Source organism: Cydia strobilella, chromosome 24 (genome assembly GCF_947568885.1).
Source record: "Cydia strobilella chromosome 24, ilCydStro3.1, whole genome shotgun sequence".
NCBI classification, from domain to species: Eukaryota; Metazoa; Arthropoda; class Insecta; order Lepidoptera; family Tortricidae; genus Cydia; species Cydia strobilella.
Window position 1 is genome coordinate 4,705,794 of NC_086064.1, and position 17,529 is coordinate 4,723,322.

General features: G+C 45.1%; 2 protein-coding genes across 4 annotated transcripts; one reads left to right on the forward strand and one right to left on the reverse strand.

Moving 5' to 3' along the window:
* The first annotated feature begins 332 nt into the window (after positions 1–332).
* LOC134752419 (uncharacterized) lies at positions 333–6,098 on the forward strand. The gene has a single exon (XM_063688129.1). The coding sequence runs from the start codon at positions 333–335 to the stop codon at positions 6,096–6,098; it is 5,766 nt and encodes a 1,921-aa protein (XP_063544199.1).
* A 3,934-nt stretch (positions 6,099–10,032) lies between these two features.
* On the reverse strand, positions 10,033–17,264 carry LOC134752166 (cysteine-rich with EGF-like domain protein 2). 3 transcript variants are annotated; one of them, XM_063687775.1, is made up of 9 exons: positions 17,124–17,264; positions 16,831–17,001; positions 15,976–16,175; positions 15,210–15,384; positions 14,765–14,870; positions 13,350–13,488; positions 11,033–11,151; positions 10,558–10,603; positions 10,090–10,228 (listed from the first exon to the last, which is right to left on the reverse strand). In XM_063687775.1, exons 2-8 carry the CDS (start codon positions 16,976–16,978, stop codon positions 10,567–10,569), a joined length of 924 nt encoding a protein of 307 aa, XP_063543845.1. In that variant the 5' UTR covers positions 16,979–17,001; positions 17,124–17,264; the 3' UTR covers positions 10,090–10,228; positions 10,558–10,566. The 3 variants fall into 3 exon arrangements, with proteins under 3 accessions (XP_063543843.1, XP_063543844.1, XP_063543845.1); XM_063687773.1 differs by lacking the exon at positions 10,558–10,603 and having other exon boundaries at positions 10,033–10,228; XM_063687774.1 differs by lacking the exon at positions 10,558–10,603 and having other exon boundaries at positions 10,033–10,228; positions 17,130–17,256.
* Between the last annotated feature and the right edge of the window lie 265 nt (positions 17,265–17,529).

Below are 17,529 nucleotides of genomic sequence, written 5' to 3' on the forward strand. Positions count from 1 at the left end.
CAGACGCCCGCGCCGGCGCGGCGCGGGGGACGAGGTCTTTAAATATGGAGGGAATAAAAGGCGGTGCGCCGGCCATAGGAAGCCATTACGAATCGAGCAGCCGAGCAAGAAACACCTCTCCAAAAGAAGAAAAGAAGACCTCTCCGACCTCGACCCTCCTGCATCTGATTTAAGAAGAGCTCCAGTTGTTTTACTCCATCCTTGCCGCCTATGCCGCACCCTATACAGTCCACACCCCTACGATAGATCTCAAGACAACAAGATTAGGGCCTAACACTCACATTGTTTGGTCCTCGTCGAAGCCGGATCTCTGAAGCAAGAAAAATAGCAAGATGGCAGTAACAAGAAGCAACCACGGCAGAGAAGAAAATTCGTCAGATGAAACGCAGGCCACGGACCAGACCGGCGATACATCTGGTACAGGAGAGACGTCAGGCACAGGCGAGACGTCACGAACAGGCGATACGTCACGCACAGGCGAGACGTCAGGCACAGGCGAGACGTCGGGCACGGGCGAGACGTCAGGCACGGGCACCACCACAAGAACGCGCGCTGCAACAGAAGCCAGCATCGCCGGCACCAGCACGAATGGGGGCCCAGCCGACACGTCGGGAATCAGAGCAACGCCTGCAGTTAGCACCGTCGCCACACTCGTCGGGCGAGATTCCGTCGAGTTAATGCCACCGCCGCCAGTTCCCGCTAAGCCCGCTCGGTCACACCGATCCAAGGCCTCCAGCAAGAGACTCCTCGCGGAGTTAGAGGCCAAGGAGAAGTTAGCCGAGCTGGAGCTGAAGCGCGTACAAGCCGAAACAGAACTAGCAAGAATCAGACAACAAAGACTCGACCTCGCCTCGTCAAGAGAAGAGTCTGAAGAGGAAGAGGACCTTGCTCCACAACGCATTGCCGATTGGTTCAACCGCCGCCCAGAACAACCAACAGCGATTGAAGAAGAGCCCGCCCATGAAGAAGCACACGTGCCGGCCCCGCGCGCCACTAGAAAACACGCGCGGCCGGAGGCCCCTCGAGCCGCCCACGCCATGGACGTGTCATCGCTGACCGCCGCCCTAACAGAAGCCATCCAAGCCGGCAAGTCCTACAGAAAATACATACCAGACCTGCCGACATTCAGTGGCCTATGCAACGAGTGGCTACAATTTAAAGCCGCGTACAACGAGTCCGCCCCCAGTTTCGCCGCAAGTGAAAACGTCGCCCGTATAAGAAAAAGCCTCAAGGGAGTAGCCTTGGAAGCCGTAAGCGCCCTCCTCATCAGCCGGCCGCACCCCGAGGACATCATTAAAGCACTAGAAAGAAGATACGGAAGGCCAGACGCATTACTCGTCAACGAACTGGAGAAGATGAAGGGACTGCCGCGACTCACCGACAGCCCGCGCGACCTGTGCATATTCGCCAGCAAGATCGCAAACACTGTCACGACTATCGAGATATTGAAGAAGCCTCAGTACCTCTACAATCCAGAGCTACTGCGGTCGATGGTCGATAAACTCACGCCTATACTCCGAAGCAAGTGGTACGACTACGCGGCCACGAGAGAAGATACGCCCGAGCTTAAGAAGATTGCCGACTTTCTAAACAACGAAGCCGACAAGTGCACGCCTTACGCTCCGCCTGAAAATACGACGGAGAACAAAGAAGTGAGGACCGCAAGAAAGAAGCCCGAGCGAACGTACGCCGCTACCGCCGACACTAAGAAGCCAAGAGAAGAGAAGCAAGCGTGCCCACTATGCGAACACGCTACTCACCAACTGCCGTCGTGCCCGCAATTCATCAAAATTGACACGAACGAGCGCTGGGAAGTAGCGAAGAAACACAACATTTGCTACCGATGCCTCGCTAGCAAGCATCGCCGCTTCGCGTGTCGTGCGAAGCCCTGCGGCCACCTGGGCTGCCCCATGAGACATCATCGCCTACTACATCACGAGAAGACGCCGCAATCAGTCGCCGCTGCGCAAGTCGAGCCACCACAACAACATAAACCGGAAGAAATAGTGGCCTCGGCAGTGAACACAGTCGCCTGCGCACAACCACGAACGAGCCGCGCCTACCTGAAGATAGTGCCAGTAACACTGCGCGGCCCGCGAGCGACACTAGACACGTTCGCCCTATTAGATGAAGGCAGCACGGTGACAATCATCGACTCAGCACTGGCGGACGCACTCGGGCTAGACGGTCCCACTGAACCAATGTGGGTGCAAGGCGTAGGCGGGAAAGAGATGGAGCACAATCAGAGCAGGAGGGTCGAGGTCTTCATCAAGAATAAGCACGACAGCCAAGAACAACGCATAACGAACGCGCACACCGTCGGCAGCCTCGGCTTCACCACACAGTCGATCGGCATGGAAGAAATAGACGGCTGCGCGCACCTCCGGGGTATCAAGCACAAGTTAACCTACCGCGGTGCAACCCCACAAATACTCATCGGCCAGGACAACTGGGACCTGATCGTGTCACGAGAAATAAGAAAAGGCCGGCGCGGACAACTCGTCGCGTCGAGAACCCTACTAGGATGGGTACTTCACGGCTGTCGCACCACAAAAGCGAAGCCGATCGCCTACTGCTGCGCACATCTCACTCGTACCGGGCCGACCGAGAACATAGAAGAAACCATGAAGAATTATTTCGCCCTCGAGTCTCTATCAATCGAGCCGAGGCGACCCCGTAGTGATCCCGAACAACAAGCTCTACGCATACTAGAAGAAAAGAGCCGCCGCCTACCCAATGGCCGGTTCGAGACGGGGCTACTGTGGCGCAACGAAACAGAGAAGATACCTAACAATCGCACCGACGCACTCAAGCGGCTGCACACGCTCGAGAGGAAGCTGGATCGTGACGCAAGCCTAAAGCAACAATATAACGAACGCGTCAACAACCTACTTACCTCAAACTACGCCGAGCGCGCGACAACGCCCCCGAGTGACAGAATGTGGTACTTACCTCACTTCGCAGTCTGCAATCCAGAGAAGCCGAAGATTAGACTGGTCCACGATGCTGCGGCCACATCACACGGTCGCAGCCTCAACGACATGCTACATACGGGCCCAGATTTCCTACAATCGCTACCCGGCGTCATCATGAAGTTTCGACAACATAGCATCGCAGTCTCAGCCGACCTGAAAGAAATGTTCATGCAGATAAAAATAAGAGAAGAAGACCGGGACGCCCTCCGCTTCCTATGGAGGGGCGATCGCCGCGAGGGAGAGCCAGAAGAGTACCGCATGACTTCCGTCATATTCGGCGCGTCATCATCACCGTGCACCGCCCTATACATAAAAAATAGGAATGCACAAGAACACGCGACACAGTACCCGCAAGCCGCGCGAGCGATAGAGCGAAATCACTACATGGACGACTATCTACAAAGTTTCGACACAATAGAAGAGGCAAGACAAGTAACAAGAGACGTCGACTATGTGCACAAAAAAGCCGGGTTCCAGTTGCGAGGATGGGCCACGAACGAAAAAGAAGCAATAAGTAACGTCGTCGGCAGCGAAGAGCGAGAGGGAAATACTGTCCCTATCGGCGGGAGCGAGATAGAAAAAACGCTCGGCCTGCTATGGAACACAAATGAGGACAGTATCCGCTTTCGCCTCAATACAAGAAGAGCGCAGCCCGAAGTAATCAACGACCTGCGGCCTCCGACGAAGAGAGAAGCACTCAGCGTCATTATGTCAATTTTCGACCCGCTCGGCCTCATATCACCAATCACTACGCCGGCCAAGCGAATCATGCAAGACACGTGGCAACATAGCACAGGCTGGGACGAAGCGATACCAGAGCAGCTACACGAACGCTGGAGCGAATGGCTACGACAACTTCGAGACCTAGGTACCCTAAAAATACCTAGGTGCTACGACACTACGCCCGCCGCCACACACGAGCTGCATACTTTCGTCGACGCCAGTGAAGAAGCCTACGCCGCCGCAGTGTATTGGAGAATGACGCGAGCCGACGGCTCAGTCAAGATAGCCCTAGCCGCCGCAAAAAGTCGAGTCACACCCAGGAAACCGGTCTCCATTCCTAGATTGGAGCTACAGGCGGCCGTCCTAGGCGTACGGCTAGCAAAAACAGTCGTCGAAGAACACAATTTCGAAATCACTTCGAAAACATATTGGAGTGACTCTCGCACGGCACTGGCATGGATACGCGCCGAGCCCCGCACATTCAAGACGTTCGTGGCACACAGACTCGCCGAAATAGAAGACTGCACTAAGAAAAACGAGTGGAGATGGGTACCGACAGCACACAACGTGGCCGACGACGCGACCCGCGCCACCCCGGCAGATTTCGACTCGCAACATAGATGGTTCACCGGCCCGCCCTTTCTCTATGAACAAAAAGAGACTTGGCCCCACGAGAATAAGGTCGAAGTTCCCGCGACCGGCGAAGAAAAAGAGACGTGCGCTGCGATCGCCGTCCCTACGCAAGATAAACACGCAGCTATACCCGAGATCGAACGCTTCTCAAAATGGATGCGGCTGCTGCGAGCGACCGCGCGCGTGCTACAGTTCATCGACCTAGTGCGCCCTCAACCCCGCGCGCCCGCCCCGCCCGCGACACAACTTATCGCGGCGGCGAAGCGCAGGCGGACACGAGCGAACGCGGAACAAGACGGCGCATGGAACAAACGCACGCAACACACGCGCGTGCCCGCCAAGAGTGCAGCTACCCAACCCCAAGAAGAGAAGAAATACTTAACGCTAGAAGCCAAATACCTAAACGCCGCCGAAAAGTTACTAATACGCGCCTCACAAGAAGATAGCTACGAGAAAGAGAGAAGGCGAATAGCGAGCGGCCGTACGCCCGACAAGGACGACCGACTGGCCAAGCTGAGTGTTTATATGGACGAGGACTGTATCATACGACTACGGGGAAGAATAGCGGCGGCCGGCAACATACAAGAAGAGACAGTGCAACCAGTAGTGCTATATGGGAAGCATCACTACACGAAATTGTATGTTTCTCATGTGCATGAACAATTACATCATGGCGGTACGGAAATAGTGGTGAACGAGTTGCGACAGCGAGTGCACATAGTGAAAATAAGGCCGACAGTGAAACAAGTGATCGCTCAGTGTCCGAGATGTCGACTACGTCGTGCGAAGCCCGCGGCCCCGGCCACTGGTGACCTACCGGCGGCACGCCTGGCGCATCATGTGAGGCCCTTTACCTACACGGGTCTAGACTACTACGGGCCGCAAGAAGTCACAGTGGGACGTCACAGAGAAAAAAGGTACGTCGCGCTGTTCACATGTATGACGTCGAGGGCCGTACACCTAGAAATGGTAGCCTCACTAAGCACGGACTCGGCCATCAACGCACTACGCCGTTTCATTGCCCGGCGCGGGTGCCCTACAGAGCTGTGGAGTGACAACGGGACCGCCTTCAGAGGAGCCAACCGCGAGTTGACGGAAGCCATGAGAGACGCCGCCCACGCGCGCCGCATAAACTGGCGTTTCCTACCCCCCGCCGCACCCTTCATGGCGGGCGTGTGGGAACGTATGGTGCGCACGGTGAAAGAAGCTATGAAGGCCACCCTACATGAAAAATACCCGAGCGACGAGACTCTACAAACCCTACTGGCGGAGGCGGAGGCGACGGTCAACTCGAGGCCCATAACCTACGTAGCGGTGAATCCAGAAGACCCACCGGCACTGACTCCAAACATGATCCTGCTCGGGCCGGACTGCTACACCCCGGCTCCCGGCACCTTCGAAGAGAGCGACATGAACGCGCGACAACACTGGAGGCGCGCCCAGCAGCTGGCCGACACCTTCTGGCAGCGCTGGGTTCGCGAGTACGCGCCGCTACTACAACACCGGCGGGAGCCCCACGGCGCAGGAGTCACCCCGGCCGTCGGCGATGTCGTAATAATATGCGACTCCAACCTCCCCCGCAACATATGGCCACGTGGAATAGTGAAGCAGACGTATCCGGGCAAGGACGGCGTGGTACGAGTCGTGGACGTCACCACCAGCAGAGGACACGTGCTGAGGCGGCCAACAAAGAAGATCGTCGTGCTACCAGTGGGATCGCAAGGCGACGGCGGGAGAAATGTACACGACGCGCATAGTATTTTGTAACTTAGAGTCATTTTAACATGTAATAATTTTAAGTCGCGTCACGTATAGAAATAAATGGTATTTAGTATGTTTTTATAACAGGACAAAGTATGAGTAGCATACTTTGTACCTCTTAAAGGAATCCAATAAGAGAATTCCAATTAGGTAAAGTTAGGATTGCAATATAATTTAATTAAGATAGGCTTATAACAAATAAAGAATTTTCCTCATTGTGTTTCATTACGTAGATCTGTATAAGAAAATAGGGCAAAAGTATACGCAACCTTATTCTAATAAGAAATTGTGATAATAGAATAGAATCTAATAAGATAGGTAGGATAAATAAATAAAACATGTAATTTGTTAATATATAACTTTAATAAATAAAGAGAAACGTAGGAGAGTCGAGGAAAGAGAGGTCTGCGCATGCGCGAAGCGCAGACGCCCGCGCCGGCGCGGCGCGGGGGACGAGGTCTTTAAATATGGAGGGAATAAAAGGCGGTGCGCCGGCCATAGGAAGCCATTACGAATCGAGCAGCCGAGCAAGAAACACCTCTCCAAAAGAAGAAAAGAAGACCTCTCCGACCTCGACCCTCCTGCATCTGATTTAAGAAGAGCTCCAGTTGTTTTACTCCATCCTTGCCGCCTATGCCGCACCCTATACAGTCCACACCCCTACGATAGATCTCAAGACAACAAGATTAGGGCCTAACACTCACAATATTATTAAAACTGAAATATTTTTTCATGTAATTCCTTAATGTATGTTAAAGTGCAAATACTTTTGTCACAAAAATATTGATTCATTTATGTCCAATAATTATCGAAATAAACAGTTTTTTGTGTCTCCTGTAAAGTAGGTTAAAAACACATGGCGACTTTTGTACGCGCAGCGACGATATAGTATCTATATGTAGTCATCTTTTAACATATTAGTAAAACATACCTACTATAACCTATAACATTTGTTCTAACAAACTATACTTTTATCATTGCCAGGTTGATGGGACAATAACATCAAGAAGTTGATCCACCCAGCAAACTTGCACAAAAAATGCCACCGGTAAAAACATCTCAATTTTAAAGAAACATGTTACTAATTCTGATTTAGAATGTACCTAGGCTAGGTCATAAAAATATTCAATGTAAGTAAAAGTGTGATTGTTTTTAAAATTTGAAAAGCTGTGTAGACAAATTTCTTTATTGCCCAGTATTGCTTTATTCTATAAGATTTATATAAAGGTATTCCTAAGTATTGTTGTTATTGAGTATTTCATTAACATGTTTCATGATAAATTAAAAAAATACCGACATTCTTGACTCTTATAGTTTTTTAGGGTTCCGTACCTCAAAAGGAAAAAACGGAACCCTTATTGGATCACTCGTGCGGCCGTCTGTCTGTCTGTCCGTCTGTCACAGCCTATTTTCTCCGAAACTACTGGACCAATTAAATAGAAATTTGGTATACATATGTAAGTTTGTGACCCAAAGATGAACATGTAACGTAAACAAATGAATTTTAAACATGGGGGCCACTTTTGGGGGGTAAATGAGAAAATTAAAAAAATAAAGTTTTTCAAACTATGTCATGTTACATATCAAATGAAAGAGCTCATTGTGAGAAACTCAAATATTTTTTTTTATAATTTTAGGATAAACAGTTTAGAAGTTATTTAAGAAAATATGCAAAAAATGACCCCCTTTATCTCCAAAACTACTGGGTCAACATTTTTGAAAAAAATACACAAAATAGTTCTTTACCTATAGATCACAGTAAAACCTATTAGAAATGTGTAGTCAAGCGTGAGTCGTACTTAATTACTTAGTTTTTGATCCGACCCCTACGGGTTTTTTAAAGACACATTGTTTAAATTGTGTAATGTACGGAACCCTTGGAACGCGAGTCCGACTCGCACTTGGCCGGTTTTTTTTTGTTATAGGGACCAAGTGCCTTGGACGATCTGCCAACTTGTGGCCTAAATCGGAAAAATCAACTTTACATTGACGCTTCAGCAGCTCCCTACAGTTCACGCATGCTACCTTGCGCGTTGTAGGTTCTGCCGGCTTGTGGCGTAAATTTAATGACAATGTTACTTTTATAATATTAAGGGTCTGTTCTCTATTTTCAAAAAACCTTTTTTTTCCTTTGTCGTGTATTCCTTTTAAATACCTAAAGCCATATTAAGCTAAGTTAGGCTGGTATATAATGTAGGTGGTTGGTAAGTACTACCAAGTACTAAATACTGTATTTGTTCCTAAGGAGCTTATCTCAGAACCCATTTTGTAATTCTTTCAGACACGAACCTAGCCGCCGCCATACAATCGAACTTATGTTCTCATTTCAAAACAATATTCTGAAATAACATGAGATTTGACATGAACATTCAAGTAGCACACATCTGTCTAGTAGTATTTTTCGAAGAAGTTTTACAATTTTTACATACAAAAATTCAACTCACTCTATTTTCTTTGTAACAATTTTTAGCACCGAAAACTACTTAGTACCAGACATAGACATGGCATGTCACATGTGTTACCTACATAAGTATTCGTGACAAGTTTCATGTAATATAAGCATGTGGTTCGTACCTAACAGAGGTTGTATGGAAGCGGCTTTTTGTGACTCTTAAAAAGATTTATTATTATATAATGCTAGGTTCTTACATGTATTGCTATAGGTAAAAAACTGTCAAAAATTGTATGTGTACTTTGCTACTAGTGTTTGAAAAATTTGTTATAAGTACAGTCGCCATCAGATATATCAGAGCGCCCGAGGTGCTCAAAATATCTGAACACGCACTCTAACGCCTTGACAATAGAGGCGTGTTCAGATATTTGTCAGCACCTCGGGCGCTCCGATATATCTGATGGCGACTGTACGTACTCATACATATCGTGACTACTTTAAAAAAATCTCGTTCTGTAATCAAAAGATAAATGTAGTAACTATGTATGTATGGGATATGCATACAGAGTTACTGCGTTTTAACTTTGAGTAGCAGGTAGCAGTGCAAGATACCAGATTTTTTCAAAGTAGTGCCGATATATACATATTAACATTGTATGATTTGCACTCATTCATCTAATTATTTACTTAATCAAAAATTTGATTACTTTAACCAATGCTGGCCACTTGTATTTAAATTGTCATGGTAAAGTACCCATGATATATAAGATTAAGCATAATTAGTATAAGGTCAATACGAATAAGTGTGGCTGTGGGGTAAGTACGGCTGGCCTTCACATTGGGGCCTGTTTACCTACACATTCATTAGTGTTTATTGAGAGTTCATGTATTTGTTACTTCCTTGTGACAAGTTTATGAACTCGCACTAATCAATGTGTAAACAGGCCCTGTATACACTTATCCTACAGCCACACTTACCCATACTGAATTTAAATAATTTCTTCTGTATTTGCATTTTATATGCTGTAAACTACTACAAACACATACCTACATCAGGGGCTTTAGCTAAGGTTTCACCTATGGCGTATTCTTAATTTCATACTAATAAATATTTTTGATGAATTATCGTCTTTTTATGTATCAGTGTGTGGCACAGTCTGTTGTTAAAAGCATAGTCATAAACATTTTTTTTTATAAAGCAGAAATGTCTGCGGGCGTTCCGTTAAACTTTTAATTGGACCGGTATTCCAATGGTTGCAGGTTCGAGTCCTGCCGGAGGTGCAAATTTTTCCATTTTTCTGATACGTTCGAGCAATGAAACACCGATTTGGACTGACATTGCGTTTATTGAGCAAATATGTCGGTACTTGTAGCTTTACCGAGCTACCTACAAATCTACCATACATAACAACTTTAAAAATTTTGAGCATAGTCATAGTAATCCGTCGCGCTGTTAAAATTTTTCTACAGCTCAATATAGAATTTCAAAACATAGATATCAGGAGAAATGTTCGATAAAACCGCTTAGGATGAAAAAATAAAAATATTTAATAATCATGTTAGTTTTATTGTTTAGATAGTAAAGAGCGGGTAGTCCAACAAGGAGGCGTGCCCGCTGACTCTGCAGTAATATTCAGCCAGCGCGATGTAGGAGAGGGTGAGCGCGCCCACCCCGGCCGCCAGCGCGGGCGCGCGCCCCCACAGCACGCCGCCCGCCACCAGCAGGCCCAGGTACGTCATGTATCTGGGGAAAATATTTGTTCAATACGATAGAATACTCTTTATTGAGTAAAGTAAAAGGATACAAAAGAAAAGAACAATTGATTTAATGTAGAGGCAGACAACAGGCGGTCTTATCGCTAAAGAGAGATCTCTTCCAGACAACCTGGAATAAATGTTGGGTGGAACTCCTTTTCTAATTCCACTAATTAGAAAAGCAGTTCCGCTTGTAATATAAGTTGTAAACGCTGTAGTTTAATATGCAACACGGCCCTGATTTCGTGTGTGGCACCCATCGATATACTGTGATGCAAAGAAAAATATCCCACCACCAATAATAAATAACTGATTTACCAACACAGTTCATCCGTTATCAAGAAGTTTCACATCTTCATTTATTCTGAAAATAAAAATGAAATATGCAAACAATTAAAAATATTTCAAAATAAATCACAAACTTTTTTCGTCAGTCAGGTACTTAAATTAAAAATTAAAATAGTAGACAACCAATGTTACTGTACGGGTTTCACTCATTTTTGCCCACAGTCAAGTTAATTTGATGTGTCAATTTTGGCCAAACTATTTGGTGGGCCTATTTTGCCCATACTCTTTCTAACCTGTTAGGTCAATAATAACCTGGTGGGTCAATATTACCTATAATCATCATAACCTGATGGGTCTATTTTGCTTATAGTCTATCCTGGAGAGTAAATATAGACCATAGTATACCGAACCTGGCGGGTCAATTTTGCCCATAGTTGGGAAAACCTGGTGGGTGAATTTTTCTATCTAGCTAAACCTTGTGGGTCAATTTCGCCCATACTCTCACCTGGTGGTGGTCATCTGGTCCAACTCCTCGTCCTCGCGCTCGCGGACGCACATGTCGCCCTTCTTCGAGTACCCTTTTGCGCACTTCCGACACATGTCCGGACTGTCCCCGTAGCAGCCCTGACAAACAACACAAATTTTACTGACATGCTGTAAAGAATGGCTAACATTTCCCTCTTTGTGACTCTCATGTCTCAGCATAGAGAATATGTAAAGAAAGTGCTAACTCCATACATCAGTTTTCTTACCAAAACGCGTTATTTCGTAGTCGACATCTAGCGTCAAGTAGCGGAATTTATCAGACGATACATCAATAGATGACGGGACGAACGGAAAGTCTGCGCAACAATTTTCAGCTAACATTATAACCGGAACTCCATTATTAGTAATATTAGTTGTAAATTGTTTTAGCAATTCAGTAGCGACACTTGTGGCATGGTGTCAATGAGGGCTAACGCGTATGAATTCGCCGATAGGGGCGCTAGTGTAGATGGTGGTCTTTTCCATAGTTCGAAATGGCAAATGTCACTTGTCACTTCAATGACTGACAGCTGTTCTTTAGTCTTTTGGACCACCATCAACAGAGGCGCCAACTGGTGAGCAAAAAAACGATAGCCCTCATTCAGTAGCGACACTTGTGGCATGGTGTCAATTCAGTAGCGACACTTGTGGCATGGTGTCAATTCAGTAGCGACACTTGTGGCATGGTGTCAATTCAGTAGCGACACTTGTGGCATGGTGTCAATTCAGTAGCGACACTTGTGGCATGGTGTCAATTCAGTAGCGACACTTGTGGCATGGTGTCAATTCAGTAGCGACACTTGTGGCATGGTGTCAATTCAGTAGCGACACTTGTGGCATGGTGTCAATTAAGTAGCGGCACTGATAATTCCACTAAGATTTAGATTCATTCATTTCATAATACAGATTACATTATAAATTGCAGGCATGTCATTTTACAAGAATTCATATTATGATCGTCAAAACAAGGATGTCATAAGAATATAATCAATAAAATAATAATTTAAAAATTAAATAATTACAGAATAATAATATTTCAAAATAATGTCAAGATAGTATCTCCTGTGGTGGATCGTCAAAATACATCATTCATAATACTTGACGCTAGATGTCGACTACGAAATAACTCATTTTAAATCATTTTACGGTTTAGACTCACTTGTTTTAGTCACTCGCGCGACATGTTTCGGAGAGCCTAGGTCTCCTTTCTCAAGCACTAATAGTGCGAGCAGCGTTCACGAAGACCGTGTGTTGCGTACTGCCGCTGCCGCGCGCCGCGTCGCTCGCTGCGCGCGCGCCGAGAAAACCGGTTGGGGGAGGTCTTGCGCTATCGTTGTAGGCGGGCACAGTGGTGTGTTTGGGTTTGGGTCACCTAACACTTGTAGCGCCACACAGCACGAACAACAACACGCACGAAACAAGTGAGTCTAAACCGTAAAATGATTTAATATTAGTATGTCTCACAACAGTTTAAATTCGATAACTCATTTTGGTAAAAAAACTGATGTATGGAGTTACCACTCTTTCTTTACTATTGGGAATTATTGAGCTTGTGTCAAATGATGCAAGTTGAAATGCAAATGTTGTGGTTGGCCGGATTTACAGATGTCGCCAGCATAGGTTTTCCTATCAATCCGTCAAATTGTTGTTCCTTTTTAATTTAATGGCTATCCTTAAGCTAAATCTCATAGAAACAAGTAACTATGCTGGCGACCTATATGCAAACTTTTGACTGATTCCCATGACCCTCATTAAGACGAAAGTGGAGGACCCGCCCGAAATCGTTTTTTCATACAAACATAGTCCTCATTTTCCTCTCTGGATATTAACATTATTGAAAATATTTTGACACAATTTGTTATATATCTACCACAGCTATGTCCTTACGTTAGATTTTTTTTTTTCAAAATTTTATTATAAGGGTTAGTAGTTAAGTAGCATTGAAAAATTTGTATGAAATCTGTTTTCGCACCAAATTTTTTATAATAATCAAATTTTAAATATCAAACGCTATGGCAAATATACATAATCATCATCAGCATCTTGGCGAATGAGAGCCTGGGCTCCGCTTGGCAACTAATCCCAGGAATTGACGTGTACACTAGTTTTTACGAAAGCGACTATGGCAAATACAGTACTGTATTTTTTTACACAGTTTGATTTATATTGCAAATATACATCATATTGTGTAAAAATGTTTTTCATAAAGTCAATATCCAGAGAGGAAAATGGGGACTACGTTTGTATGGAGAAGCGGCCGTTCCCTTTCCTCTTAATAATCACATTTAAATACACACCTTGCACGCGCGGTCGCACGCCATACACTTGTAGGAGCCCATGGAGTTGAGACAGAACTCGTTCTTGGCGCAGATGTTGATGTCGTTACACTCATTGATGTCGTGGCAGCCGACGTCCGGCTCGAATGTGAAGCCAGGCCTGCGATAAAAATAACTTCACAGTACATCTGGTGACCCATTACGACACCCTGTGCTATAATAATCACACTACGTCACTACGTCGAAAATTTAATCATAATCATTTATTTAACTCCAGACAACAATGGACCACAATAATACAAATTAAAAATTACAATTATATTAAAATAGGTTATAAATTAAATTACAACAGGTTATAAATTAAATTAAAATTACACTAAATTATAAACAATCATTTACTTGCTGGAGCCCGTACATGAACACTTACACAGTGACTCATATAGGGGCAATCCAGCCGGTCTGCGATCATGGCCAGGACGCTGTTGCGGCTGGCGCGCACTCTGCTGAGCATCGCCGCGCACCGCTTGCGCAGAGTGACGTAGAAGCAATCGGTGCGCGCTTCTGCAAACATGCTCGACGCAATGCAGTGGCGCGGCAGCCGCAACATCACCCTTTAAAATTTGCGTCGTCGCCATATGCACTGTAAAACGTTGTACGAGACACGTGCGAATAGGTAATTCGCACTGGTATCGTAAATAACTATTGAGAGCCACACGAACCCACTGCCATAAAACCGCTCCCATACAATTGAACTTGCGCTCTCATTTTAAAACAAGATGCTTAAATTATATGAAACTTGGCATGAATAATTACGTATTATACATCTAGGTATGTCTGGTACTAGTTTTTATTGAAAATTTAATACAAAGAACAACGATTACAAGTTTAGTACCACTCAAAAACTTATATTCGCTCTAATTTCTTTATATTACAATTTCTGGCAACGAATATAAGTACCAGAAATAGATTTAAACATCTAAAAATTCAATATAAAAACTACAAGATTGCATTAGCCCCTTTTAAGAACCTCTGGTTAAAAAAACCGGCCAAGTGCGAGTCGGTCTCGCGCACGAAGGGTTCCGTACCCTTACGCAAAAAACGGCAAAAAAATTACGTTTCTTGTAGCCCCACTTAAATATTTATTTTATTCTGTTTTTAGTATTTGTTGTTGTACCGGCAACAGGCATCATCTGTAAAAATTTCAACTGTCTAGCTATCACGGCTCATGAGATACAGCCTGGTGACAGACAGACATACAGCGAAGTCTTAGTAATAGGATACGGAACCCTAAAAACCCCTGAACGGCACGCCTATCGTGTGCGGCGTGTCAAGGTGAACCTTGTCGTAATGCACGAAAGTTGATATTGGGGTCTTACCCTTTGACCGCCGAAGACGTCAGAAGACGTCTTCGGCGGTCAAAGGGTAAGATGGCTTACCGGCAAGCTACGCAGTCCAGTGGCGCCCCCCCGCGGCAGCCGCCCGAGCACGAGTAGTGGCAACGTCTACATTCTGGTCCTGAGTCTTCCGTAGCTTTGTAATAACCTGTAAAACAAGATTATGATATTTAACTAATCAATTCTATCATACCCCTACTTAGCACATTACGACGCCCTTTTGAACTTTCCGTTCAACACACAATATTGATACAGCTCGCCCTTGTTCCCCACGTTGAAGTGGCAAGTCCTATTGCCGAGCCTCCCAACACTCGCCTGAAACACCCATAACGCGTCTGCCATCCCCGCGCCCCCGACACTCACCCGTCACACAGCTCGCCCTTGTACACCGCGACAACGCCCGTGCCCCCCGAACCTCACTAGTGACACAATCTTGACACAACTCGCCTTGTACCCCGCGACAACGCCCGTGCCCCCCAACACTCACCCGTAACACAGTCGTGACACAGCTCGCCCTTGTACCCCGCGTCACAGTGGCAAGTCCCGTTGCCGAGCCGCGTGCCGTCCCCGCGACATCGCCCGCGCCCCCCGCACACCGCGCCGCCCGCGTCGCGGGGGCACGGCTGGCATGAGCGCCCGTAGTGGTGCTTCGTACAACATACCTGGTTGGAAAATTATTACTAAATAATCAAGTTAACAAATGTATTAAGAACACTAATTTTATTATTATTCACAACGACGGGACTTATAAGCGTAAAATAAGTTTTAAATTCACCTCCGACGTTTCGAGGACGGCGTTGTCCCCGTGGTCTCGGAGAAGACTGGCTCAAGTTGACATCAACACATTGATTAGTGTTAAGTGCACTAATAATACATTTGCCACTGAGTTAAGCAGCACATCATCATTAATAACGGATTATCGGAATCCCTTCAATATCAGACCGAATTTTACGATATTTCAATACCGGAACTGAAGAACAATATCAAAATATAAGAATTCCGGCATAGGTTTTTTTTTGTTTCGTTTTACAAAAAAATTTAAACACGACTAAAACTGTGATTACTGTCAAATTGTAGTTTATTAGACTGCACTGTATTATTTATTTTGCTTTATCAGAGTGTTCTGACCATAGTCTTCAATATCGGTATTAATTACTGAATTATTGACAGAAAATATCGGATTTCAATGCTGTATTGAGAACTGTCTGGTACTGGATGCCATTATCATCAACAATTTACATCTTTAAACCAACCTCAAGTTTATCAATACATATATACTGGAAGAACTCTGGAGGCTCCTGCTGCAACCACCACTGTTCAACATGGGGTCGGGCCACACCAGCAGTCTCGAGGCACTTGCTCTTGTAGCGGGGCTCCTCGCATACCACCTGCAGGATGTTCGTCAGGCGTTCTTGGCTCCGGGTCTCAAAGATTGGGGCTGTGCGGTAAAGACCTGAAATGGAACATGCTGTGTCAATGTGCACAGTAAAAATTATTAATAATATGAGACCGTCATAAGGCAAAAAATATCGTATTTGTATAAGTATGTAGCTCAGATACAATCACAAAGGAACCTCTTCACTCCATCTGTTCTACCAATCTTCTTTAACATGAGTATGTGTACAAATGCAAGAACTTAAACACAGACAAGTGCGAGTCGAACTCGCGCACGATGGGTTCCGTACCATTACACAAAAAATGGCAAAAAAAACATGTTTGTTGTATGGGAGCCACACTTAAATATTTATAAAAAAAAAGCGGCAACAGAAATACATCATCTGTGAAAATTTCAACTGTCTCGCTATCACGGTTCATGAGATACAGCCTGGTAACAGACGGACGGATGGACAGCGAAGTCTTAGTAATAGGATCCCGTTTTTACCCTTTGGATATGGAACCCTAATAACGACAAAAGAGGTTGTAGATCGTCTTCCCTACATTGACCTTAAGATATATAACTTATAAAATAAACTATTAAGAACGTGTTTAATCTCCCTCTGTTCTGTTTCTGAGAGAGTTACTTGTAATACTGTACAAGGTTATTATGCTTATTTATTCAAATTTTGATTTCAACACATAGAAGAAGAAAACAAATTAGAGCACGTTACCCTTTTCGTAGGACTCCGCGAAGACTTTACAAGCATTACACGGGCCTGGTTCGTCGTTTCTGGCCCGGGGTTCATCGGTCGCCCTCACAATTTTGCTCGCAATTAACAGCGAAAACACGACCCAAAACACCTTAAGATACAGCGCCATGTCACAGCATGTATTCCTCAAAGCTTGAACAGAGAAAACGCAAGACGAATATACTATAAATGTTAACTTTTCTGTGTTTAATCACTGACAGAAATATGGTACACAAAAAAGGGACTATTATGACATTGAATGAGTGTTAACTCACTATTACATATAATTAAAGCTGCGTTCGGCGTCTACTTGTAGTAAAGGGATTGAATACTAATGGAATTGAGTAGTTTCCTGTACATATAGTTAATATGACCACGATAGCATAAAATCAATAATGTGAATTCAAACTACATTTTGACATCTCGTTTCATGACAGTTATCATGTCTATGACTCTTTGTATAAGTTATGACAGCTTCATTTAAGCACGTTTAAGACATCAAAAAACACGCCGAAGTGTATTTGCTTAAAAAAAAGATGAAATATGGTAGTTAAAGCGTCACAGACTACCACACCGGACCGCGACCATAATGCGGTCAAAATATCTTTTTTTTTTTTTTTCATTTTTTTTTCAAAGGCACATATACATAATTAATTTCAAAATTACTCGCCAAACTGCATA

Excerpts from the sequence above, each read along its gene's own strand:
- LOC134752166 (XM_063687773.1), bottom strand. The coding sequence starts at position 16,978 with ATGGCGCTGTATCTTAAGGTGTTTTGGGTCGTGTTTTCGCTGTTAATT. Across the intron at positions 15,385-15,975 it reads TATGTATTGATAAACTTGAG|GTATGTTGTACGAAGCACCA; the intron begins GTTGGTTTAAAG and ends TTTTCCAACCAG. Across the intron at positions 14,871-15,209 it reads GTGTCACGACTGTGTTACGG|GTTATTACAAAGCTACGGAA; the intron begins GTGAGTGTTGGG and ends CTTGTTTTACAG.
- LOC134752419 (XM_063688129.1), top strand. The coding sequence starts at position 333 with ATGGCAGTAACAAGAAGCAACCACGGCAGAGAAGAAAATTCGTCAGAT.